The 27,128-nt window shown below is 48.1% G+C and overlaps 1 protein-coding gene across 1 annotated transcript; it reads left to right on the top strand.

Annotated features, from left to right (window-relative positions):
- The first annotated feature begins 3,257 nt into the window (after window positions 1-3,257).
- On the top strand, window positions 3,258-5,950 carry LOC131288988 (centrosomal and chromosomal factor-like). The gene has a single exon (XM_058318174.1). The coding sequence runs from the start codon at window positions 3,502-3,504 to the stop codon at window positions 5,644-5,646; it is 2,145 nt and encodes a 714-aa protein (XP_058174157.1). The 5' UTR covers window positions 3,258-3,501; the 3' UTR covers window positions 5,647-5,950.
- The last annotated feature ends 21,178 nt before the right edge of the window (window positions 5,951-27,128 follow it).

The following is a 27,128-nucleotide window of genomic DNA, read 5'->3' as shown; positions in this document are numbered from 1 at the left end:
CCATTTATTAGACGGCGATTGATGGAAAAACTGGTCGGGCTGGGAAAGGCACGGACCGGGTCGGGAGAACGCGATGACTAGCGCCTAATGTGGCTTCGCGCTGAATCATTAATCTTTCGGGGGGGGAGAACGAGCCATGGAGCCGCTTTCTTCCTGGCCTGGCCTGGAATTGTTCGATCGAGCATAAATCGGTCGGAAGTTGGGTTCTTTGTTTCGGGGACGGTCGAGCTAAAGATAGTTTCAATCGTCCATGATAAGTTTATAATAAAATTGCGTGAAGAAAATTCATTTCTATATCGTCCGCAAAACTTTACCTCTTCTGCACCAACGGTGACAAAAAAGTCGATCGAAAGACAAATGTGCGGTATTGAGAACTTACGGACAGTAATCCCCGATCACCGGTCAACACAACCCTCGTGGAAAAGTTAGACGAGAGGAGAAATGAAAAAAAGGGAGGCAGGAAAAATCCATCCCACCCGTAAGCCGTTGGATGGCGGTTAAGATTAAGTATTTAAAGGCCCCCATCGACCACAAACCGAATCCGGTGGACCTCCCGCATGCGACCTCCACCCAAGAGCTCGGTTCTCCCGTCACTCGGTCCCACTCCCCTCCATCAGCCCGATTCTACCCCCGTTCAACCCGTGAGGAAAAGAAAAACGCCGGTACGCGATTACCTGCGATTTTTACCTCCCCCTTTCCCTGCTCCATCGTGACCGGTTTAGCAGCGGGTTCACACGGAAGGGAGGGCCGGCAGGTGGGGGGTGCCTTTTGTGACGAAGACAAGGTAACGACGGAATCGGCGAAGAAAGATGACGACATTACGGGAGGAGATTATGTGAACTGCGAGCGGCGACGGTGGACGCTGTAGGGCGTGGAAGGAGGGTGGTTGGATGAAAGTAAACCCGTTACAGGCGGGGTGTAGCCGGGGAGGGACGAGCCGTGGACGGACAAATGGTGAAGATGACACTTTTATGAGATCTGCCCAGTCGGTGGAGTGGATAGAGGAGAAAAATATAATAAAACACGTGCGATAGAAAGCGAGCGACGAGCTAAAGGAGAGAGGGAGAGATGAACACAATCTAGGTATGCTTGCTCACTTCCACTCCTATGCATTTACGTTGTCATACAACCACAGCACCAGCTAAGCAGAAACATAAACATAGAGGACAACAATGTATGGGTGTGCATAGTTATGCTGTATCAAATACATTATGGGAACTAATCGTCAGGGAAGAAATACTGCAGTCATGCTATTGAGCGTTTCGTAATTTTTCATTAACTCTATGAAATGTTTATAGATTTTTTTTGAATTTTTCTATGTTCAAATATTAATAATTAATGCCTGTATTCGATCGTGTTGCAAAATATGCTAGCAAAATTTTCATACAAATTTTCTTTCCCTTTACTACTCCAGCATCGTTTTGAGGTTGCCTAACCCTGACTGCTGCCTGTGGATGTGTTGGTAAAGCATAACCACCCCCGGTGAGAGTGTAGTTGTCTAGTCCATTCTCTCCGTTGGTTGGTTGGAGAACAAGGATTTAAACAACCGTTCGCCCGTGTGTGTGTGCCACCCTTAACGATCGCATCATATGGTGCCGCATCGTGTACCTGCGCGAGAAAAGGAAAGGTGCAATCAGCTGGAAACAAACACACGAGGAACCGGTCGCCATTGCGATCGCACACCAGCGTGCGGGATTCCCATCTTTACGCGCCGCTACGTCATCTGCGGCCGCGTAAACGGTGTGGAATGAGAGAACACCGTCATTGGTCGCGGCGCTAGTGTGCGTACTGGGGGCTGGTGTTGGTGTTCGGTTTCTCCGAAACGGTCGCCCGACGGCGTGCGCTGCAGACGAGCGTCGAGCACGATGCTCAGTCGAGGCTTAACGCCCGAAGAAGCAAGATACCCTTCCAAGGAAGGACCGCGAAACAGTACGTCGAAGCAAGGCGTTCTACAGAAGCAAACGTTCAAGTGAATGAGAGAAGGAGACAGAGATAGCGAGTGTAAGAAAGAGGAAGAGTGTGTGTATAGTAGAAGGTACACACGCATTGTGAAGAAGACAAGTGAGTGCAAGGATATCGTAACCGTGGAGGAAAAGGAAGGAGCATCCGTGTGAAGAGTGTTCCGAACAGCCAGGAGTAACAATATCAGCAAGAAACGGAGTGTTAGAGCGAGAGAAAAAGGAAAGAGCGAGTGCGCGCGCGTTATTGCTTAGAGAAGGCAATTGGTGTGAGCAACCTCCATTGGGAAGCGAGTCGCTGCAGTGTGCACACAAGAGAGGAAACATAGATAGAAGGAGCAAAGCAGAGCAGTGGCTGTGTGCAAGCGCATGTGATAAAAGTACGCGAGTGTGTATGTGCCTGGCAAAGCAAAAGGAGCCATCCTTTCGTCCCGACGAAAGATCGGCAGAGGTGTGAGGGGTGTGTGAAGTGACAAAAATCAATAGTCCTTCGTTGGTCCTTCGAGCCGGAGCTAAAGTGGTTGGAGTACACAATACAGCAACGACAACAAAAAAGAATCAAGTCGCAAGCAAAAAAAGGAATACCAGCAGCGTGTGTACGGGTTTTTGTGATACCACCGATATCCGGGGGTCCAGCGAAAACAACTCGCTGCGGCATCGTGTCAACGTAGGGTTGGAGCAGAAAGCAAAGAGAAGTGTGTGCGAAGTGTCAAAATCAGGTCAGCAGACGCGCACGTCGAGTGGATTTCGTAGCTCCGTCTACTGCGGACCGTGTTACGCTACGCCATCGTGTTGTGTCCGATCTTCTACAACGCCATCCACCGCTAACAGCTGCCCGTAACACAGTTGCCAACAGTTTTGCCAACAGTGTCATTTTGTGTGGTTTATTTTTCTACAACGGAAGAGAAGAAGTGCTCACCGAAATACCAAGTTAGACCGTGATTTGTTGTAACAACCCCAAAAATTTCTAACCCACTGCCGGCAACACAATTCACAACAGCAGCAGCAAATCGCAGTGTGCACAGTGGAACAGCAACCAAAGTGTGATAGCAAACAGGAGGAGGAAAGTTTAAAAAGGATACCTGTCCAACTGCAAAACCCCGTCGGCAATCGGTCTGCGGATCTTCGAGAAGACTGAACAGTCTGACATCAAGCACGAGCAAGGCTGCCCATCATTCCGACGGAAGGCTCAACGTCGTCGCATCCTTGGATTACTCAAAGTTCCTTGTGGCAACGCGTGCGGAAGTGTGTGCGGTTGTGTGTTTCGAAACGAGAATTTCGAGCTGTGTGCTTCAGCTAATCCTTGCTCCCCGACGGTAAAGGTTACGACACATTTTCGCCGAGTGGGAAGTGAGTGGAAGGAAGAGGAGTGCAAGCAAAAGAAAAGAAATACAAAATCGGTGCCAAATGAAGTAGCAACAGTGACGACCGCAGCAGGAGTGTGAAGTGACAGCTCGCACGGCAACAGTAGGCTGTGGTCTCGTGTGTGGGTTTGTGTTTCGTGCGTGAAAAAAGGCGTGAGTCAAGGGCAAAAGTCGTCAGGATGGCGATGGCAGCGTGCTACCCGACCTACGACCACATGACCGGCGGCAGCACCAACGTCGGCTCGGTGCAGCAGCTCCAGCAGCAACAGCAGAGCCCAGTGGCGGCCACTAGTCAGCTGCACCATCTCTCGTCGAGGCTGTCGGCGGCTGCAGCGGCAGCAGCCGTGGCCGCCGCCGCCTCGTCGAGCCGCTCGGTGCCGAAGGATTTCAGTATACCGCTGCACGTGGACTGCAGCGTGGAGTACGAGCTGCCAAACCAGGCCAAACCGCCGGTCGGGGCGCGGGTGGAGCCGCTGCTGATGATCCATCCGTGCTACTTCCGCAAGATGGAAAGTCAGCGGCGCAGCCCGTTCGTCAACAACATGCCAAATTCGTCCCGCAGCTCCGGTTCGTCGATGGCGGCTAAGAATGCCGCCGGAGTCAGCAGCAGCGGCAGCAGCAGCAGTGCAGGGAACGGTACCAACAGCTCGGCCAACAGCAGTAGCGCCAGTGGCACCGACTCGTCGCTGGTGAACGGTGGTTGCTCGACGGCTGCGGGCAGCCGGCGGAACTCGTCCGCCCTCAAGTCGTCGTCCTCCACAGCCGCCAGTAGTCAGTTCCTTCAGCTGCACCTGGATGACTACGTCCAGCGGCAGATGCATCGCTCGACAGCGGCCACCAGTCAGCAACAGCAGCAACAGCAGCAGCAACACTATGCTGCTGTCAGCAACACTGCCGGTGGCCATATGCAGCAGCAGCAGCAACAGCATCTCCATCAGCAGCAACACCTCAGTCGCCACCAGGGCCAACAACACCACCACCATCAGTCACAACAACACCTTACCAGTCAGTCGGCGAGTCAGTACAACCTCACCAGCCAGTCCCAGTCACAGCAGCAGCAGCAGCAGCAACAGTCCGCGGCCAACACCGACTGGAACCGGTACCATATGGGTTCGTCGGACTGTGCCGGCGCCACCGGGGCGGGTGTTGGTGGTGGTGTGGTTGTCCGCAACGGTGGCACCGGCTACCCCGGCAGCAAGGTGGCCACCGGCTACTCGACGGCCAGCAGCAACGCCGTCAGCAGTAGCAACAAATCCAAAAGTGTCACTAGCGCGTCGATGAAGCGCAACGCAAGTAATACGGGTATGAGTCAGCATCAGCTGCAACAGCAGCAGCAGCAGCAACAGCATCAGCAGCAGCAGCAGCAGCAGCAGCAGCTTCAGCAACAACAGCAGCACCACCTTATGCCGGCCAGCTGCGCCGTGTACAATAGCACCGCCAACGGTGTCAGCAGTGGCCTGGTGGAGGGTGGCGGCGCAGGCGGAGGCCCCCGGGGCTGGGGCGACATCGAGAAGACTTCAATGGCGGCGGCAGTGCCCCGCGATTTCCAGGCCGGGCCCGAGTCGCTCCCACTGAAGGCGGGCGTGATGGCCGCGGCCAACCTGCCGCCCCTGTCCTACCAGCGGGGCAGCGGGGGCAAGCGGGACGCGATGCTGTCCGGCGCCGGCGGCTGTGCTGTGTACAGTAGTAATAGTAACCGAGGCACCAACAGCAACACTAGCACTAGTAATAGTAATAATAGCAGTAGCAGCACGAGCGTCGTCAACACGGACCTCAGCCTGTGGGAGGCGGCGGCGACCGGTGCCAGCTCGCAGGACAAGAGCTCGATGGCCGCCGCCATCCCCCGGGACTACCACGCGGCCGGTCCGGAGCATCTGGCGGCCTGCAACAAGCTGGCGGCCGCTCGCCAGCAGCAACAGCAGTACCAACAGCAGCAACACCACCACCATCAGCAACATCACTCACAGCAGCAGCAGCAACAACAACAACATCGCCAGCAGTTGCAACACAATCAGCAACAGCAGCAGCAGCAGCAACATCATCACCAGCAGCAGCAGCAGCATCTGCACCATCAGCAGCAGCAGCAGCAACAGCAACAGCAGCAACATCACCACAACCATCAGGTTGCGGTGGCGGCTGCAGCGGCAGCGGCAGCGGCGGCGGCGGCGGCCGAAGCCTCCGAGAAGCTGCTGTTCGCGGCCAAATACCGCCAGCACCAGCGGGCCTCGCACCGGCTGCATCCGTACATGATGAGCTCCAGCTTCACGCCGCTCATGACGGCGGCCTTCCCGCCCATGCAGCAGGTGTCCTGCTACAACGTGTGATTCTAAAGCGGCCAACTCACGGGGCGACCTGCTGCGGACCCGGTGGACGACGGTGGCGGTGGTGGTGATGGTGTGCCGTCCCGGACGACAAAGGACGAGACGCAGGAGGTAGTGTGCGAAATGGATATATAAAATAGACAGCAACTTTTTTGTTGCAAATTTAAATGTGATAGTAGTTTTTACTCCCAATTAAACTTCAGCTAAAAGATGGAAAAAAAAGGATAACCCAAATCGAAGACTATGATGCAAGCGAGCGAGGGAATCGGTGGGAGGGAGGGAACGTATGTAGAAGAAGAAAAAACATGAGGGAAAAGAGAAAACGAAGAAAACATCCGGACGTTCTTTCGGCATTAGGCGAAGGTAGTAGGCAAATAAAACGAATAAAACAAAAACAAACCAACGGGACTTTTCGTTGCTAGGTGGAAAATGCAAAAGAAATTCTGCCGTGTCCGACGTAGTGAGTGTTTGGCTTTAATGGAACGATAGTACGGGATATAATATACATATATCTATATACATATTACAACAACAACACAACAACAACAACAACAACATCAACAAAAAAAAACTATCTAGCCTCAATATCTTGATTTTTCACATTACCTTCAGAGGAAAGCGCATATGCAATGCAAAAAACCTAGTGATGAATGAAAGGAAAGGGGAAGGCGTGGCATAGCAGGAAAATGCATACCTAGAACGAGTAGAAAAGTTGACCGAGAAACATATAAAAGTAAATAAATTCAGTCGTGGAATGACAAAATTACATTTAGACCAACCACTGTTTAGCTATGTTAGTAATCCAATTGACAATTAATCTATCTATGTTCCAAAGAAAGGCGCAATCGCGCAACACGACTGCATAATGATGGGGGCTGGGGCGACGGAGCAAACCCCGGGGCTGTACGCCATGCCGAGACCGGAAATGGGCACCCCCGGAGGTCGTCACTAATCATGTTGGACGTCGCTGGACGTATCGACCGAACCGAAACGGTGGCCATACTTCACTCGGTGGTGTCTTCTTTCGCTGGTTTTGCTCCGTCTTGTTGCGCGTTGTGGCAAACGTAGTTTTGTTGTTGCCCTGTTTAGTTGTGCGTGGGTTCTCGTTCGTTTATTCTTTCTGTATTCTTGTGCATGTGGGTCTTGTATACTGTATGTGGAGTGTGTTGTGTTTATCCTTTCGGGCGTGTTTGAGCTCGTTCTCGTTTTCTTCAACTGCAAAGCGCCGCTCTTCTATCGCATGAGATTTCAGCCCATACTATCTAGTATCGTCGCCATTTGCTGCTGGAACATGTTCCATTCCTTCCAGTTGCATAGATCTGATAGACGTTATGCCTATTATTCACATACACTGTGATGATTGAATCGTCAAAAATGCCAGTGTTTCATGTTCGTTTCGACTAAACGCATAGAGGTGTACCTATTTATTATTATACTCTTTCGTTTACCTTTACTCTTTTATTATCTTTATTACGTTGTTTTGTTATGCCCGTTATGTTTTGCGTATCCTTCACTCCCTCAATGCTAGCGGGTTTGAGGCAACTATCTCCTTTTCTGATCATCTTTTTATTTACCTAAACTATCCTTCTGTGTATCACTCTGTGCATCCATCAGTCGACGTCTTCACGTCTTCTCACGTAGCTCATGTATGTCTCTTGCCGCCATCGGTTGTCCGCATAGTGAACATTGGTTTTCCGCTAGCCTCTATCTACTGACAGTACTGACATAATCGAATAGAGAAGGTAAGACGTATACTTAATGCCAAGTTATTGCATGCGAAACTGTAAGCTGAAAAATAGTCATAAAAAAAAACTACGAAATCTAACTAAAGCGAGAAAGCAACCAAAAAAAAATACAAAAGACACAAAAAAGAGAAACGAGCAAACAAAACAAATAATCAAACTCAATACAATACGTTCTTTGGATGTTTACAAACGAACCCTGGAATACTATAGACTTGTTTTTGGAACACCGCAATACTAAAACAATGAAAACGAACCGACAAAATCTATCATAACAAACGAAACACACACACACACTATGCAAATGAATATTCGGTATAGGAAGTAATGGACATGCATGAAAACAATGATAAAATAAATATGCTAACGACGAATAAAATCAGCAAACCAAAATGGAAACAAATAAGCAAACATGGTAAACACTCATTTAGACGCATCAAAAAGTGGTTCGAAATACACAGCATGCTAAAAGTAATGGAACAAAAGTATACTCAAACACACCTTCTCTCTCTGGTTGGCAAAACGTTGGCAGAGATGCAGGGCACAGTTTAGTTATTTGCGGAATTGGGACAAAGCGATGGAAAGCGTACCGGGCCGAGTGGGGCAGCTGTCTGGCTGGCCCCGGCGAATTGGTGCGCGATGGCTCGGCCGTCGTGGCCCGACGGGAGGATGGCGGATGGTCATGCAAATCTGTGTGTTTTTGAAGGAAATGAGGAAAATAACGATGTAAGCGTACACAAGTCTTATGTAACAGTAGAATAGGAATGTGCAAAACTTAAAGCATAAACAAAACGGATAACAAATTACACGGGCAAAACCTACAACCTTAGCATAAAATTAACCATACGGAAAGCTGTGGGGTGGAAAAACATTCAGCAAAGAGCGAAATAAAAACTACATGCAGTTAAAGCAGAACAGCGGAAAACCCTATGTGTATGTAACTTGTTTGTAAATAGTTGACTGGATGGAAGTGGGGGGGTGCGCGGAAAATCCGGAAGGACTGAATGGGAACGATGAACGGAGCCGAAGGGTGGGCCGAAAAATGGATATGGAAAAAAAATTGAAACCACATGCACACTCACGGATGACAAACACAGAAACACGCAACACATATGCGTACAGGCGTACGAATACATACACTCACTCAGTCAGACCGACATGCGTCAATGTCGTTGTCGTTGTCAAGTCAAAGTTTAGTCATCGCAACTATTTCGCTGATAATAAACGTTTAGTAGGCAAGGTAGTAAAAGGTGGAAACCCCTAGGAGAGGCAAACAGAAGAAAAACCGGCACAGAAGCTAGAAATTCCAATTTACAATGTGAAGCGAAGGCGTGCGGTCCTGCAGCGTGCGGTGGCAGGGATATCGAGTAGGGACCGCCACGAGGGTAAACAAGAATAATAAAACAAGTAAACTGAAACTAGTAATAGTAACTATAAGAATAATGTAACAAAAAAAACTGATAATAATAGTAGTGGAATGAAAGGAACTGAATAAAACGAAAGAGGAAAAAAATCATGTGAACAAAAAAAAAACATAAAACAAAAGTAGGAAAACCAAGTGTGATGAAGTCAATGGGATGGAGGAGAAGTTGACTGGGAGAAACAGGAAAGCCGTGTTGTAGCCGTAGCAAGGGACGATTAAAACGAAGAGCAGTGAAGAAAAGAAAAAAAAACAACAGGAAACGAAGGACAGAAACAGTAAATGACGGGAACGGAAATACGCGAATAGCAACTAACTGACAGCGAGAAAAGGCAAAAACATGAGAGGTTAAAAAAAAAGAAAATGCAAGTAATCTGTGTATAAATTATGATAATTTAATTATTTAATTAAAGAACAGAGCAACAAAGGAAACACGAAGCAACCTACAGACGAGCACACACACACACACACATAGACACACAGTAAAACAAACGAATAACCCATTGGCAGACGAATGGACCGACCGGGACAGACAGGAAAACAGGACAGACAAACACTCTCTCACAAACATTCAAACAACACACAATAAGACAGTGCAGGAAGTATATAATAAAAAGCGGAAGAAAAATGCAAACACATCGCGAACGCGAAGAAAGTGTTGGACGAAAACACATTGTACGGTGATGCTGAAGAACGGTAGGCAAGGGGGGAGGTGGAAGGAGGGGAAGCGAAATCAAAGAAGAAAATAATAATCGCAAAAAGGTTAAAACAAAAACAATTTTAATGGCGTTTTTATTTGTGTTATGTGGGGTTGGGCTGGCATGGGTGGGTGGGATGATTTAAGGGTTGAATGATGACAGCGAAATGAAGATGTTTTCCTCCGTTTGTTACTTCCGTGGGCGCATGCAAGGTGTTGTGAGAACGTTTGTGCGAAACGGGTTTAAATAGGTCAAGCGGTGCTTATGACGCCACCGGCCTGGCATGCGAGCGATGGTTGAAGTGGAGTGAAAGCATTCCAAACTTTGTACCCGTGTGGTCGTGGGCCAAGAGTTGGTAAATGCAGGCATCAATCATCAGGGAGGTTTAATTAATGAGCCATCCACATTTTATCTCGTGTTTAATGGATCGTTTCCGATAAAAAGTTTCTACAACGCGCGGCTCTGCAAATTGGTTTCGGTCGTGAAGTGGGGAAAGGTTCTTATGGTTAACCATGAGATTATTTCTTTCAGAGTGATTTTCGTTCAATATGTTCTATTCATCATTTCTAGTTTGTGAAGGGTTTTCCCTCGTTTCTGCAGTCCTTTTCGGTTTCAGTCGCATTTTAATTTTCCTAAGGAACTTTTCAGATCATAGCAATTCACTTTCAGTGTATTATAGTAACCCCTACAAACCCTATGTTTTTTATTAGTAAATTTAACACATTTTAAGAGACAGTTGTGTAAGAAAAATCAATTCACTCGGAAAAGATCGTCCAACGTCCTGAAACGGCAACATCATCGTTAATTTTTTTTTCCTGAAAATGATTGCATTGAAAGAATGAAAGAAAAAAAACAGACTTGTTCCAGGAGTTGCCTGGTTCCTTTGCGTTCGTCGACCTTGCGCCGGAATGTACTTCAGGACATCACATAATTGTAGTGAGAGGATAAGCTCCAAATTGGCCTCCCGACAATCGATTGCGGCAGCCAGTGTTGGTGTTGGGGCGAACCGTGCGCATCCACACACACTCACGCCAACAAAAATGGCCACCGTACAGCTGGGAGCACGCCTAATGGAAGGGAGCCAGCCAGCCGGGAGAAAATAGAAAAAAAGGATGTCTGCGTTTTTTGTGAGTATTTCCCATTTTCTGCTATCCTTTTCTGGTGGGCTTGTTTTGTGTTTCGTTCTCGAGCGGCGCTAGTAGATAGCTCCATTGTATTCGAGCGAATTTGGTATCCCCTTCTGCTCCCCCCAACCAGAGCAGAGACAGCCCTTGCCAATGCGGTGTCCTTGTTCCTCCGAGGCGCAGAAAGGACCGGCTCGGCTGTTCGCCCGCGTTCGTTCGGATTCCGTTCGTTTGTGGATGCGCAATTCGAACAGATCAGCCGGTTTCGTTTGCAGGACGTTCGCACCAACACCACCAGAAGCGAATCGGTTTCTCAAACAGCTGGTTTCCAGGTAACATGCGCGCTGCCTACTACGGAGCTCCAAACGTCATCGGGCGTGGTACTTCCGTGCGTCCTCACTCCGGCGCACCTTTCCTCGATCTCTCGTTCGACGTCGCTCTTGGGTTTTATTTCGGAATACGCTCTAGGCAGCCTCCAGAACGAGCTACTATTTGGACCGAACACCATTGGAGCCTTACAAACACACAAACACACAGGTTAGATAAAAAGAAGCAGATAAATTAAGAGATAAACCCTAGCGACCGTACCTTCGAGTTTCTTCTGGCCAGACGTCGATGACCGCGGAGCATCACCAACGCTGAGGTGGAAGGGCGCAACGCAGGCGAAGGGCAAGTATAACAACCAGCCTGGCCAAAGCGCAGGCAAGCATCGACATAAAAATACAATCCCAAACCGACTGCCTGCCAACAAGGCAGGAGGGCAGGATTTAGTGTCGAGAGGAGTATAAAAGGAAAGGCAAAAAATAAAGCATCGTGTAAGGTTTTACAACAGCACGAACCCACGTCCAATCTGACTGATCGATGCACAGATGGAAGGATGGATTAGCCAGCGGTTACCTACTCCATTACTTTGCAACTTCGTTGGGGTTGTTTATAAAGCGTGTGTAGGTAGTTTATACCATGTGCAACGCAAAAAGTGCAGTTTGCCAGCGTGTATTGAGCATGTTGAGAAAACAAATAATAAATCGATCCACGTGAAAACCAGTTCGACACAGGAATTTTATACCGCAAATATCCCATCATTATTTTTCTAGGTGATTTTGTGCAATTTATTTGTAGCTTGACCGGGCAAAAGATTCTTCCAAAGTCATCACGTTTTAGCAGCTTTGCATAATCATTATGTGAAATTTATAATCTTCCCAAGTAGTACGTGGTCGATAATCCTCTTCGACAAGTTTTAAAAGTAGCTAAAGCTAATAAACAGGAAAAAAAAAACTGAAACTTTATCTTTTCCAGCGATAAACCCACGCCAACAGCAACGCTCCGAGGGTTTCAGCTGGGCTTGGGACGAAAAACGGCCCAATAAACTTTACTTTTATCCACCGATTCGTTTTCTCCCTTTTGGCACAAACATACAAAATAGCACAATTGTTGACCAGAAGAAGGAGGTGGAGATGAATCTTTTGCAGGGACCGACCAAAACCGGGTCTTGGGGAGTGCCTGGAGGGGTTAGAATACGTAAATTGCAGCTTCCTCGCGACTATAAAGTCAGCGCACGAAAGAGTGGATATGCAGATAAAAGTTCGCTTTATTATTATTATTATTATTTTAAAACCTTTCGGAACGACTCCAACAGTGACCGAGAGTGAAAGAGAGAGTGAGGGACATAGGGAGAGAGTGAGATAGAGAAAGAGAGCACAAGACGAAAAGGTACAAATTCATGCATGATGCTTCAAAATGCGTGGAACTGCTACTTTGGAACCCCCCCCCGAGGGAGCCTCTGTGGCCATTTGGGTTCTAAAAAGTTGGAAATCCGGTGCCGGTGCCGCAGAAGGTGGCCCACATTCACATATTCGCCTTTATTTTATTAGTTTATACGACCGGCCGTACGCATTTTGGGCGAACGAAGAAGAGAGATGAAAAATCCCTTTCGTTTCCATTTTTATCACTTTCGTTACGGGTTATCGCCCATCGATCGGCACTGACTAACTGGACGGGGTCGTAAGGTAGGCTCCTATCGGGTGGCAGGTAGAGGTGTCTGGCTGGGTCGCGGGGTAACGGTTGTTGTGTTGTGGAGAGAGAAAAAAAAAAGATTTACCCACATCCTGGGCCTTAAGAGGATTGCCTTGTTATTTCTGCTGCCTCTCGTGCCGCCGCACGCTCTTGGCTAAGATTTTCCATTTTCTTCGGCCATCGCGGGTCGGTAATCTGAGATCGATTTGCGCGCTAGGAAATGGTTATGGCTCTGGCCATCCGAGGTCGAGGATGTGTGCCTTGAGTGCCTGCCGAAGACGCTCTCTATCATCAATGTGTTTCCATTTCCTTTTTCATTCCTTGCCCTGAACCTCCCATCCATTTTCCCTCTCGGGCGTGACAGCTGTCCACGGTCCGGGGAGGGTTTCCCGTTGCAGCAGGTCCCAAAACTTTGGTGACGTGTTCCTGCAATTATCTACCTGGAGGGCGAGGATTACTTATTCTCTTTCCAAAGGTGTCACAACAGTGTGCCCGGTGCCCGATCGATTCGATCCGATTGCACGATGCAACCGAGGCAACGGACAATTCGGGCTCGAAACTTTTACTACCACCGAGGGGGAATCATCTCCCGGCTTATCGTAAGTGTGCATCGAACGGACACCGGAATCCCCGGATGTCATCCCGGTGCCCGGCGGTGGCCCGATAAGATAAGCCCACGAACTGCATCGACCAGGGCTCGCTGTGCCGGTCGACAGGGCAAGCGATTTGTCTTATCGATTCTGTCCACTTCTTCAACTTTCGATGGCTGTTGGAATGCTCACGATGCTGGTAGTTCCTGCTGGCTTTCGTTACTTTTGTAATCGCCTTCAAAATCGCGTCCATCGTCGGAGCCTTCGAGAGGAGGACGCACAGGTACGGTGGGTTGTCTGTGTTTCTGACGTTGACGTCCTTATCTCCCGCTCGAAGAGGGGGGAAGGTTAACTGGAGTCCTTTATCCCAACGGCAATGGCAACGGAACACTATCATCTTCCGTCGGTTTGGAGCTTCGACGTCAATGCAACGTTCACTAATGACTCCATTCGGATGAATGCGACCCGATGAAATGAGATGATGAGATTAGAGATCTTTCGTGCTGACGTTTCCTTTTAGTCTCTGAGTGGACGGGCTTTATCCGAGGTAGGATTTTAATTGTAATAAAACCGGAACTTTATCGTCACGATGGTTTCTGAGTGACCTATTGGAACTTTTCGGTTTGATATTCAAAAGGAAGGATTTCTTTATAGGAGCTTTCGTTTCCAGCTGAGTTTCTTTTCAAATTAAATAAAAACACCCTTGAACTGTGAGAAAAAGTTAGTGACTGTAATCGGTCAGATAGCAGTCAATTCGATTTGATTTTATCGAAAGTTTTTGTTCAATTTCTTAGATATAAATTTAAGGATTCAATTGGTATATGTTTTGGGACAGATTATACTTCTTTAATGTCAACAAAGTACTGCTAAAACAAGATGAACTTCAAAGAAAAGGTTATATAAGTTCATTATCTTGTTTGATAGTCTTGTTTAGTGCCGTTTTTACAGGGATCATAATTAAGTTACGATTGACTGAATTTACTCAGATTCATTAGGGATTAGGAAGATTCATTAAGAATCAAAACAATAATTTTGAAAATATTACCAATATAAGCTCACTTAATACCTTCAGTGGACAGAGCCCCCTTAGTGTGAAATGAGTCTGTTCCAATGTTATTTATTGTATGTCTGACAACCAGACTAGAGTGTTCGGGTCTGTTTCGTTTGTCACACTCAGTCAATTCCACTTCCAAGAAACTAGTTCAGCCAGCTTTGACGTCGAACGACGGCGCGTCCCAACGATGACCCCACGGGGACGCTTAATGCGTTCAACGCTCGTAATTAATGACACCCCGGGAGAAGTAGTGCAAAACAAAACGTGAAACGGTTATGGTTCCCCGCACGAAATAGAACCGAATGTCGCTCTTCAGCTGCAGCGCACTCGCCAGACATGCACGTCCAAACGGTCGCTCCAAGGGCAAGCTCGGCGTGGAAGCACTGTGGTCAAACTCGAACACGGCGGCATGATCATCTCGGCGACGGGACGAGCAGCATCGCAATTCCCAGCGCCATCAAAACAGTCATACACAGGCGCTCGCACATACCGTGCGCCACGTTCGACGCCGAGTTTTGACGATTCCGTCCGCGTTCCGGGTCCGTGCGTCCTTCGAGCCGGGAAACGGTTGACATTTGGTGTCGCCTGCAAACGTGGGGTTTTTCGTTGGTACCGCCCGAGGGTTAATGGTTCGCCCGGGTGTCAAACGGCAGTCCCGGCGGCCCGGGACTGACAACCTACCCCGGGAGCTGGCAAACATTAGAGCGAAGCGAAGGGAGGCAAACAGAAATGAAAATGCGGAGAAAAAAACACCACCAACTCATAAAACATGACTATGTCACGTCTGTGAGTTCTCCATCGTCCCGGACGGACGGACACGATCGGTCATCCGTTGGTCCCGTGGGAAACGTGCGGACGGTTTGTCAGCAAAAGTAGGAAAAATTGACATACCCCAAAAGAAGGAACAAAAAACAGACACACACATATAGTCAACTCTGTGTCCCTCGACACATTGCAGACGTGCTCCACGAACTCGTATCGGCCGCATGCCACAGTGGACGGCGCATCGGATGGTGGTTTTTACTGCTTTTCCGAAGCGTTTTACTAGCAAAGAAGAGGAAGGTTACTAAGGCCAGTATTCCTCCACTCGAGAGGTTTTGATTTACATCGAGTCGAAAAAGCGGACCCAATCAAGTGAGGGAGAGAAAGAGTGTTTGTTTTTTTACCATTTTTTTTTGCATATTTTTCCTTCCTTGCCCTTCATCAAAACGACATGTACTTTGCTCCCGGAGCGGCATCCAACGCCAATCGTTTGCGTACCATACATCGTGCTGATAATGAAGTGAAGTTCAGTAGAACGCCCCTCCACGAAACTATCTCGTGGTTCTAATTTTGTGGATGTTTTGATTTGGCGCACGAACAAAAACACATTCAACCGGCACTGGACCGACCTTTCGGTGGAACGTTTACGATCCAAAATTACTTAGCTTGTTTACTGTAGGTGGCTCTACATCTAGTGAGTTCAAATGCGTAACCCCATTTCAGTACCTTTTACGAGGAATCCAAAACATATCGTCTGCCAATCTATAAAACCTTGTACGTTTAATCAAGAAAATTCCTATTCAAGAGTTTTATTCCAATTTTAAGTTGAATCGAAACATAGATCTCGTATATCTTTAAGTCTAAGATCTTTCTCGTTTTCGGTGTCAAATGTTTTTGAACAGACTTCACTTTGTGATTGCTTGGTAAATAGTTATTGTCACCTTTGGTACATCGTATTCGTTTGGCTATTACCCTCAGATTCCTTATTAATTTTTATGTCTTGCAAAATTGTTTGCCTTAACCACATTCGATGTACTCGTAGTACCAGATCCCATGAGCTCAGGAAATCTCATGAAATATAAAGAGTCCTAAACATTGAGACCGATTCTTCCCAGTTTATGTGCTCACATCAGTTCATTGACGTAGGATTCAAAACTGCTGCAGATTTCTAAAAGAATCGAAGTACCTAAGCTTCCTCAGGAAATTGATGTTTCTCGTTAGACCATCATCTTTGAAAGCGCTTCGCAATTTCTCCCAGGCTTCCTTGTATAGCATTCTGAACTAGGCTACAGTTCATTGGTCCATTAGATTAAAGAATTCCATACCATGCATCTGGTTTGTTTAACACCGTGAAAAGTAACGAGCTCATGACACCAACCTACTGCACTATACAATTAATTGGGCTGACTTCTTATAGCCTACAAAAACAAAATGTAGTAAGGAATTGAAAAATGAATCACTCCAAACTTTAACGCTTTAGTATTCGTGTTTCCTATTGGTGGATAAGTAATCAACATTTTATTGCGTTACTAACTGTTCAGAACTGTTTTGCGCGGGGACAAAGAAAGGACATGCTTTGTGAACGGGATTCGTGGTACGTCACTGAGGCGCTTCGGTGTCTCCGTTTCCGTTTGCGTCAGTCACGTCGCGAGCCGGGTGCACTGGAACAGATGGATGGGGAATTAAACCGATGGTGGTACAGTAATTGAATTGAGTTTACCCCCTAGACTCATCAACCGCCTTGCACATGACACCGAAATCTGACGTCAGTCTTACGATCGATAACGCGAGTGAGTTTGTGTGTGTGTTTGCATTCAGGAGCAAGCGAATTGTATTTTTCTCGATGTTGACGGAAACTCTAAACTCGAGTCAGCGCCCTCCCCGCGTGACAGGCGTGATGTATTTGGGTGGCACGGTAGCATCCCCGTCCGGAGCAACCCCTTTCGCAGTGATAAGACGCATCGGGTAAATATTTGTCACCCCTTGACGTCCCCAGGCAACCAGGTTCTGGCGCGCGCGTCATTAGCAGACACGATTCGGTTCGATTTATGGTGGCTCCAGCATCGCTTCGTTGCGTTTCGCATTTTCGGAGACGCACGACTGTGATATGCGTCATCGTGCGGCCTCTCGGAACGAAACAATAGACTTTCGTGGGGGGGGGTGGTTTGAAACGTGACGCAGCGTTCGTTGGCGATTGTTTACGCTACTTGCGCACCTAATGACCTACACACACCGTAAACTCGGGCGGCTGAAGTAAGGGCATTTGTTTCAGCGAAAAAGAACAACCCTCTTGCGATGCTCGTGTTCTCCCGGGTTTTTGTTCTTGCGAGACCTGAGACATTCCAACGGACGGGAGCAAGGAATCGAGGAAGGAAAAATCATCCCCCTCTTGATGCCATGTGCGCGAAAATGCCCATCCTTCTGCCCTCCCCGGTTCCGGCCCTCGAAGGTAATTGATTTTCAGGCAATCGAAAACAATCCAACAGTGAGCAGTGTTTTTGATGCGTGATCAGTTTTTATTTTCGTTTTCTGTGTGTGTGTTGGCTCATTTCGTTTGTTTGTTCGAGATTTCCAGCTAGATCTTACCGGAGATACCAGGTTTATTATTATTATTGGCAGCTCGGCATCGGGGAGAAGATTCGGCAGGGAGATAAAGCAACAGCAACAACCTAGGAGAAAAAAAACAACTCCACCAGAATCCATCATCATTAGGACGCGGGAAACAATGATCTTACGGATCGGTGGAACGGGGGCGACCTGGGGATGGGTCCTTCGCCCTGAGGCTTCGTTCGATTGCTGGAGGATTGTTTTTTTCCGTTTTGGGGAAACAATCGTGAACCCCCCTGGAACTGATAGTCAACGTGCTCGTGAGTGTGCGATGATGGGGCTGTAAATCAATCTAGGTTAATGGAGGAATGCGAAACAATTGGATGATGATTTGCATTACTCGCTGCACGTCGTTAGCGTGATCTCATGGCGGATAGGAAATTCTACTGGCAAAAAGACGCCGTTGGTTTTTCTAATGGTATGAGTGGTAAATCAGCCTCAGTTACGGGGATTCCGGTTCCTTAGCGATACGAAAGGAATAACTTAATTTGTACGATCCATTTAAATAGGCGACGACCTTCAAACGAGCTTGCTTATACAATCAGCCTCGTGAGGTTCGAAGCTGTTAGCGCAAAACGAGGAATAGCAGTTCATTGCTGAAGGTGAACTTCATTATTTATTCCTAGGATATACTTTCAGATAGTTTTATAGCTTTACATTGCACATCCTATAGGAACATTGATGAGTCTAGTTAATTTTTATTGGTTTTTTAGAGAAGGAACAGGTATCTTCAAACAAGATTTCATTGTTAGGTTTTTTTATGTGTTCCCAAACCTGAGCTAGAAGAATCTAACTATTACTTGGTCGCCAATTCAAAAAACAAAGAAATATTGTTCCATCATTGTTGGCCGTCGAGAGCAGAAAGAATAGGTTTTTGTCTTGCCATCCGGGCAGCAGGCGAGAAAAACGGAAAAGTTTTCCTTCGGCACCATTCTTCCCGGTCACTTCAAACTTCCACTTCCCTGCGAACGTTGAGAACTTTCCATAAAAGCCCCATTGTGAGCGCACGGCGATCGATCTCCAATCGGCAAGCGATTGTAATTGACGACAATGAGCTTTTCTTGCCTACATTTCGTCATTCGTTGATGAGGAGTGCTGCTTCAAGACGCGTGTTTTCATTTTTCTCCTCCCATTGCCTAGCGTACGTCTCTTCAAAGGTGACCGAGGGGCTTCAAAGGTGGCCCCCTTGTGTTGAACCTAACCTTTTCGCCTCCCCTGAACCGCCATGATGATTGGATGCATTGTGCAAAAAGGCTAAAGTGAGGCTCGGATGGGGGAGAAGGGGAGGGGGAGAGCAAAAAAAAAAAAGTAAATCCGATAGCTCAATAATAACCGCAGCAAATCATTTCGGAACGAGCAGATAATGAGTGTTTCGTCCGCGCGGACCGTGCGCTGCAGGCTGGGAAAACTGTGGCCGGGGCTGGAAAAATGAATACCACCAGCACCACACGTTCTCCCGGCTGGGGAGGAAACCCATGGGGAGGGCGAGGGAACATTCAATCGTAGCGCGAACTGATTGAAATGGCGCACCGTGGCAATGGCATTAACGTCGGGAAACGGTAGCGACCGGCATCGGTCGGAAAAAGAACCTCCAACCGATCGCCGGCAGCCAAACCGAAGCCAAAGAAAAACCGCGGTGCGCCGCCTGGAGTGCCGGAGGTCCCGTGCGATGATTGTTATTTCTTTCTTTTTTTTGCTTTCCACCCAACCGGCGGTCGTTGTCTCGAGGTACTTGTGCACTTCTTTTCGATTTGGGGCCCGCTTTTTTCCCACTCGGAAGTCTCACCTCATGAGTCGGAGTTCTCTCGGCGGCGTGTAATGGTGTAATGGGCAGCCAGGAAAGTGGGCTGCTTGAACTCTGGCCACGATTATCGTCGGTTTCGTGGCTTCGGAAACCTGTCCGTCCGGAGTAAAAAGGCCGCGCACTTTGAAGCCGCGCGAAGCGTGAAGCGAGATTCAATTGGGGAATAGATGGTGTTTTTTCTTTACTTCACTCTTCTAATTTCATTGTTACCTGGCACGTCTGCTGATTGCAGTATTGCAGATTTCTTCCGTAATGGGATGGGTTTCATTTATGGCCATGATTGCTTCGGGGAAGGTATTTTTTTCTTCTTCTGCTTCTGCTGAACACTTTAAAGTTTTCTATGGTCGAGGGTTACTTACTTCTATTTCGTTTGCTTAGAATTTTAAAGCAATCTGATATTTTTAATTGTCCTCTGGCAAAAATGAGAACATGAGCCCACTTCAGCAACAATTTGCCTTTAAAAGCATCTGCAGCACTTTTTCGCAATGCGTTTTAAAAAACGCAACGGTGCAATGCACGGCATCGTTCCTATCCTTGACGATGTTAAGCTGGTTCATCTCTTCTTCGCGATCGTGATCATGATTGAGCGGAGATTTATGATCGTGTCTTCGTCGTACCTGCACATGAGCTAGTGGTAATGAGGTTATTTTTCTCTTATTTTTCCATCAACCAACTCACTTTCAATCGCGCTTACCATTGGCTTCCTCGAGCTGAGGCCGGCTCGTTTCGATTGGATTTGATTCTGCAATTTTTAAGGCATCCATTCCATTTCGATATTCCCCCCCTGGGTGATCCCCTAAGTGCAGTGCTCGGCGAGCTCATTAACATGCCACCACCACCAATCGAGCAGGAGGGAGGTGGGCCCGCAGATCGAATGCGCCCGCAGTTAATTAAAAGTCCATTGTACCATTCGCGGCACGCAAGGCAAAAAAACCAAAAATTGGAGCCAAGACTGCAACTAATCGGCAATCGATTATCGGACCCGGCCAAAGAAATGGGGCAACAAAGCAACAAACCGTTCCGCGGGGAATTGTTTCAAACGTGATTAGTGTGATGAAAGGTAAGCCCCTGGGTGCAGGAGGACGGCAGGAAAAAAAAGAAACAAAACATTTCGCTATTGTGCGCGGCGAAAATCGTCCCTTTGCCAAACGCGGTGGAAAACGGTTCCGACGCCGAAGAAGATCATTAATTAGACGCCCGGGTTGGTGAGTGTCGCCCGTTGGTTTTTCCCTTCGTGCTTCGTGTTTTTCGTCAGCGGTCCGTGACAAAAATGGTTCCCAATCCAAATGGGATTAACGTTTGCCCAACGTGGGGAGCGTCTTGATGGGCGAAATGGGAAAGGAAAACAAAATACTCGGAAAGAAATTGCGTGCGAAAGCTGGAGCAGGTTCGCGCAAATCGACCGGAACGATCGATAAAAGACGCTGAGTTATCCGTGGGACGGGGTTGTGGGGCGGTGGTGATAGGGTTCCCAATCATTTCCATCGATCTTCGGTCGCCATTACGGGGGGAAAAGCGGGCCCCAAAAAGTGCCTCCGGTCCAAAGTGGGCCCTCTCCCTCCCGCCTGCTCGAACGATCAATCATCGTCACTTCCTTGGGATAGTCAAAGGTCGAAGGCTGGCCTGGGGTGAAGCAAACGATCCCCGAACTGATGACTGAGACGAAAACGTTCCCACTTAAGCCGATGGAGAAGGAAAAAGGTGGTGGTTTAAAGAAGAAAAAAAAAAATGGCGAAGGTGACAAACGAGCGAAGAAAATGAACGCGATGTTTAAATTGCAAATTAGGACCGTGGGTAGGCTGGGCCCGCGAATCGTGCGATCGGATATCTCCACCATCTTCCGTGCCTCTCACCACCAACCGGGCCGGCGTAAGTTAATACTCGCCGGAAAAACCCCTTTCCTACCGTTTTCGTCTGGATGCATTTGAATTTACGATTTTTAAATCATTTTTATGAGAACCACCAAGGGATGGATGGCATTTTCGTGCGCGGTGAAATTAAATCAAATATCTCAACTGATCGATTACGGATGATTTGATTTTCGCGCTCTAATCAATTTATGCAAACAAATTGGGCCGAGTCTGGCCTGTCAGTGTATTTGAAATGCGGTCGTCATCATTTGAGATTTCGATTCCGATCATCGATAGTCGCGACAGCTGCAATGATGGGATAGGAAATGAATTATTCATTTTAAATTCTGATTTACGTAGATGAAATATACGAAAAGTTTTACCTTGGCTGTTTTATAAAAAAGTATTATGGACTTCAGTTTTCCACCGAGCGTCATTGGTGCCGTCAGCAGCAAAAATAGCGACCCGGAATTATGTTTTATACACGCTTCATATTCACGTCACATCGTCCCAACTAATGGCAGCCTTATTCTCCACGAAAAGTGTCCCACGACATCTCGGCGTGTTGGTGTGCGGCGTATTAATTTCACCCAATATAACCGGCCGGAATGGTTTAATTACGGCTCCCCTCCCTCGCAGAAACCTTTCAAATCGAAAACGGCTTAATTGTGTGCCGCAATCTAATTTTATCTTGATCGCATTTTGATCTCGCGCGAGCTCGCACCCTCTCCGCGTTTTATGATTTGCGAGCTTCCTTTCGAATGGGCGCGCCCGTGTGTGTGCCTGTGTCTATGCCGGTCTCGGGCACGATTGCATCAAAGTCCATTAAACAGACGGGAAAACAAAAGAAAACCCCTCAACCGCACGGAAGTGGGCTATAATTGGTAGATCGCCTCGGTATCGCCGGATTGTGGCTGGAAAACGGAATTTTTCGAGCGATTGCAATCGAGGCAAGGTGGCCGAGGTGGCCGAGGTGGAAAGCCCACACCAAAGAAGCGCTCTCCAGCACAAGGTCCTCGAATTGTTTGTGCGGCAGTTTTTCTGTTCGCTTTTCTCCTTTTTCCTGACGTTTTAACGACCATCGCCAAGAAGAGAGCTCCGTAGGGCGGAAGTCTTGAATAGATGGAGGACTAGTGTAGTGGTTTTCTTCGACTTTTCTATACCCCTCCTCCCCTCTACCCCCTTCCCCTTGGGACACGTACGGACGTCATTAGACGTTCGACGATGGACGGCGAAACGTGTCGCCCTGGTCAGGATTTCAGTTGTCCAAACGCAGGGCTCCAGCTGGTCGTTTCCGTTCCGTCCATCGTTACCATTTATCAATAGTTTTTCTCGTGTGTCCCCTCCTTTCCTCCTCCCTTTCCCCCACCCGGTGCTGGTGGCCCTGGGCTCGATGGCTCCTAAAATTCCCATTACGCCACCGAAAACGCCGCCATTATCGATGAGTGAAACCGAGTCGAAGTTTCCGGCCCGTTCGCTCGCGGTCGTCGTAACGTCAGGTCCGGGGGTTGTTACAGAAATGAGGCCATTAAAAATCAATTTATGCACAATAAATCACATTAGTGTTATTATTTCCAGTCCCTTCAGCACCAACCCCCCCTCCTCCCCGGGGTGTTGCAGAGGAGGGAAGGTTACTTGCGCCAGTTTGTTGTTTTTCCTTCGTGGTATTTTTATTTTACGTTCCGCGTTGCAACCATCGAACGAGCGCTGTGCATTGTTTTGTTGTTATCGTTACTTTTTTTTCTACTGTAGCGGAAAATTAAAGGAAACCCCTCGGGCCGAAGTTCTTGCTGGCCGGTGAAATAGGAGGGCAAGTTGTTCCATTGTTGTTCAATGTTCGAGTTGCGAGAATGGGTTATTTAGGCACGGGCAAGAAGTTTTCCACGGAAGGAAAAGAATCCGCTGGAACCATCTATTGAAAATAATGACAAAATAGAACTTTCACAAAACGGAGCAGAAGGTGTGTTTCTTCACAAATTGTCTTGATTCGTTTGATGGTTTTATCTGAAACTTTTAGGACAGATGCGATGCAAGTTTTCCACCTTCATTAGTACAACAGCCGGATGCGCCATCAAATAAGGTAACAGGTTGCACAAAGAACACACACACACATGCACACGTAGGGTGGGCATCCATTTTGTGCGGGGGTTCTTCCCCGAGGAAAAGGGTCGATCGAATCGTAAAACGCGAAAGCCCCAGCGCCGGGCGGAGTTTGCGCGGTTCGGCGGCGGAATGTTTGCGGAACTGGGTTGCAGTGAAATGGAAAATTAATTACGCCCGCTTGCAATTGATTAACCCGCCATCGATCCGCGGCCCGCATTCCGAAGCCCGGTGCGGCCAATGCCTAATTGGAATCGGGATCGATGCCAGCCCGGATGGGTGTGTTCGGGAACGGGTTTGGCTTCTTGTTTTCTTTCGCAGCCCGTTGTTGTTAGCCATCGGGCCTGTGGAAGACCCCGTGGTGGGCCAAATATGGGCGAAGCACGCGGCACAATCCACATCCCCCCCCACCCCTTACAATGGCCCCGTGACTTTTTACAGCGCACTGTCCGCAGCGCAAGGGCCCCGGTTTGGCTAGGGATCGGATTTCTTTGAAAGGCTTCTCGTCCGATGGCCATGTGACTTGGAAAAAAGAAAACCCAAACCCGGCCATGGGATGGGGAAGGTAGGGGGCACGTAGCACGAAACGGGGCCGAGAACAAACGACTCGACGCAGAACGCGCGCGCCAAAAAGCAAAACACGGCTGGCGAGTGAAAAGTTGTGTACGGAAACGTGATACACGCGGCCCCCTCCCCTCGCGGGGAAGGGAACCACAGGTCCGGGAGGCCAATGTGCTGTTGTGGAAGTTGGCCTTAGGAAAAGCGACCGGCGGGTGAAAAAAAAAAACCCCATAGCAAACCCCGGCCCGGTGTCGTATGATAGAACGGGAGCAGCTCGATTTTCGTTTTTCTCGCAAGAAGTTGACCACTGTCGGCAGGACGAGCAGAAACCGAACCGCTTCTGGCTTAACAATGGACAATATTTATTTTCCACTTACCGAAGTTTAGTGTTACACTTGGCAGCGGAAATTGAAAACAGGGACCGCTTTGTCTGAAAGCAATTGGTGTTTGATACGCGCGTGGCGTAATTCGTGCACAAGTCTTAAGCTAGCATATTTGAGGCTTGCATTTCTTGTGGTAGTTATAAATTTAGTGTATTTTTCTAATATGTAGTAGGTTATAGCCCACTTCTCTTATGACTTTTTGTAAAACAATCGTTGTTTTCCAGGGACGTTTCAAATCTTTTACTTCAAAGTAGAGAAATTGATTTTCGCCAACTATTTCTTCCCCATTTTCCATTTGCCCATTGGTGATGGAAACTGAAACCATAAGACTACATTTCCTTCACGACTTCTCTGCCGTGAGGCAGGCTTCCCCTTTAACCCTCGGCAACTCGTTGCGGGGCACGTGAAGATCACCTTCTGGGAAATCGATCGTCTCGTTTCGAAGCCTCACTCGGTTGCACTGAAGAAGATCTTTAAGATCGATTGCATTTTTCAGCGCGACGAATGAGCAAACCCGTCAGCATCTGTCATTCAAACACGAGAACGGGAAAGGAGGGCTTCAAGAACTCCGCGGAAAGAAGACCGGCGGACTGTCGTTGCGAAGTGGTTTTCGAATTTACTTGAGACGCTCGTGGAGAAGTCCCAGACGTGGGAAGAAAAAGAAACGGGCAACTTTAACGAACGGTCGGTCGGAAACTTTAACCATCAACCGATAACCGCTTTCATCACGTGAGTTTTCAGTTTTCTTTCCGACATTTGCGCTCCACGCTCCGATCGGTTTTGATAGCTGCCCGGCGGCGCAGACGGGCAAAAGATGCTTCGAACCGAACCGTAGGATGCCAAAAGATAAGATGAAGTGTCACCGGCTTTCTTGGCCGAGTGTATTATGGTTTGTACGGTGTTTTTTTCCCCCTCGCTTTGCTTATTTACGTTTTCGGTTCCACCAAAGATTCTCGCCGCGTTTCCACGACGGAAACGGTCCGCCTATTGGTTTATCCTTCACTGCACGTTCGCGCACGGAACTTCCATCGTCGAGCAGACGAAAGATGAAAGACAAACCACTTTACTCCACTTCACTCACTTTACGTTTACCTCGGCCAGAGTGTGTACATTTAAGTTTTTTTTTACTTTTCCCCCCGCTGGCCCGCACCTCTTACGTCGACCTCCTCCTCGGGAGGGGGTCCGAGCATGAGTCGATTTAGAAGTGAAGTGAAAATAAATGGAATGCACGGGGGATAAAAGGCAAAAGCCGTAACTCACGGACCGAAAATCCATCCGCAGCCGCAGACGGACGGAATCAAATTTCATTCACTTGTTCTCACCTTCCTCGAGCGTCGCCTTCGGCCCCTCGTCGACCCCTCCTCAACCGTCGTCCATTTCACCGGACGAGTGACGAATTCCGTGCGCGTGCAATTCGTGGCCTAATGACGCGGCCGGCCAATGTCGTACGTTTGCAACGATTTCACTTCCCGTGGGGTTTATTTAGCGAAAAAGTTTTGAGAAAAATTTAAAATATTCTTGGAAAGCAGAGGATGCATTACGATACATTTTTTAAAACATATTTCAACACCCTGTTTGTTTGGTTCAATTTTGTTTCCAACGAACAAAACCAAGTAATGCTGGTTTGACAGAAGTTTTGTGACAGATTTTCCCTTGAGCAGCTTGATTAAAATAAATAACAAATTCTGAAAGAAAACCGATACGTGGTCAACCTGAATAAACTTACATTTTAACCGAAGCATAAATAGCATAAATTTTTATTTTTTAATGGTGACTTCTTTTCAAATATTTTCCTGTTATTTAAAAAAATCCGGTGTGGAAACAAATGGTAATCCAAGAGCAAGTTCGCTAGCGCATCGAAGCAGAAAATGCTGAACCCTTCTGCAGCCACTTTCCACCGATCCAACGATCAAAATTAGCCCGGCAGCAATCGAGAACGTTGAGAATTCGGTTTGAAACGCCCCGACATTGCGATCGCGAGATTTATGGAAAATGTGCGAAAAATTCTCAACCTTCCACCGACGCCCATTAGCGCGAGGATAAATCTTGCCGCCCGTTTTCCCCGTTCGAGAACGGAGTTCGGGGGAGAAAAAGAAGGAAGGGAAGGTGAAAAACATTCACACACCACACTCGTACGAGCGTTGGTCAGCGCACCGTGTTGGCATAGGACCCCCGGTAGAGTGGGGTGCCCTAAGCTGCCCGTTTCGAGGACGGCACTAAAGTGCGGGTCGCCAACCCAAATCCGCCAGCCGCGGTACGTAAATCACGGTCCGCCGGCACCTGCCACTCGCAGCTCGCCCCGCGAGAGAATTTAAAAGGGGACATCAAAGATGGATGTGCGCGCGACATTCTTCGCATGCCACACTGGCCGCACCTCGGGGGGGTGGACACATTTTTGATGATTTTTGGTTTCGGGTTTTCCCGGGAAGCATCTCGCCCTGGTGTGTGTGTGTGATTGAGAAAATCCATGACATTTTGCCCCGGGGAAAATCCCGGGGCTTCCGGGCGGACGTGTGACGTGGGTCCGTTTTCGGGCGGAAGTCATACGCGACCTCCCTCGGAGTGTCGTTTCGTCAAACGAATGCAACACGGAACATGATGCACACAAAGACGAAAGACGAAAACCAAACCTAGATCCAAAGGGCATCGCTAGGAAGAAATCGAACACGACAGGATGTGCTGGGTGGACAAGGTCGAGGAATTAGATACCGGGAGGTGGCTGAAAACCGATTCGAGAATAAAATGCATCCACGCCGTGGGTGTCCACTTTCGGGACA

The sequence above is a fragment of the Anopheles ziemanni genome, chromosome 3, assembly GCF_943734765.1.
Source record: "Anopheles ziemanni chromosome 3, idAnoZiCoDA_A2_x.2, whole genome shotgun sequence".
Classification (NCBI taxonomy): Eukaryota; Metazoa; Arthropoda; class Insecta; order Diptera; family Culicidae; genus Anopheles; species Anopheles ziemanni.
The sequence above is the reverse complement of the archived record's forward strand: the minus strand, read 5'-3'. Positions and strand labels throughout refer to the sequence as shown.

Coding starts and splice junctions, on each gene's coding strand:
- LOC131288988 (XM_058318174.1), top strand. CDS start 3,502: ATGGCGATGGCAGCGTGCTACCCGACCTACGACCACATGACCGGCGGC.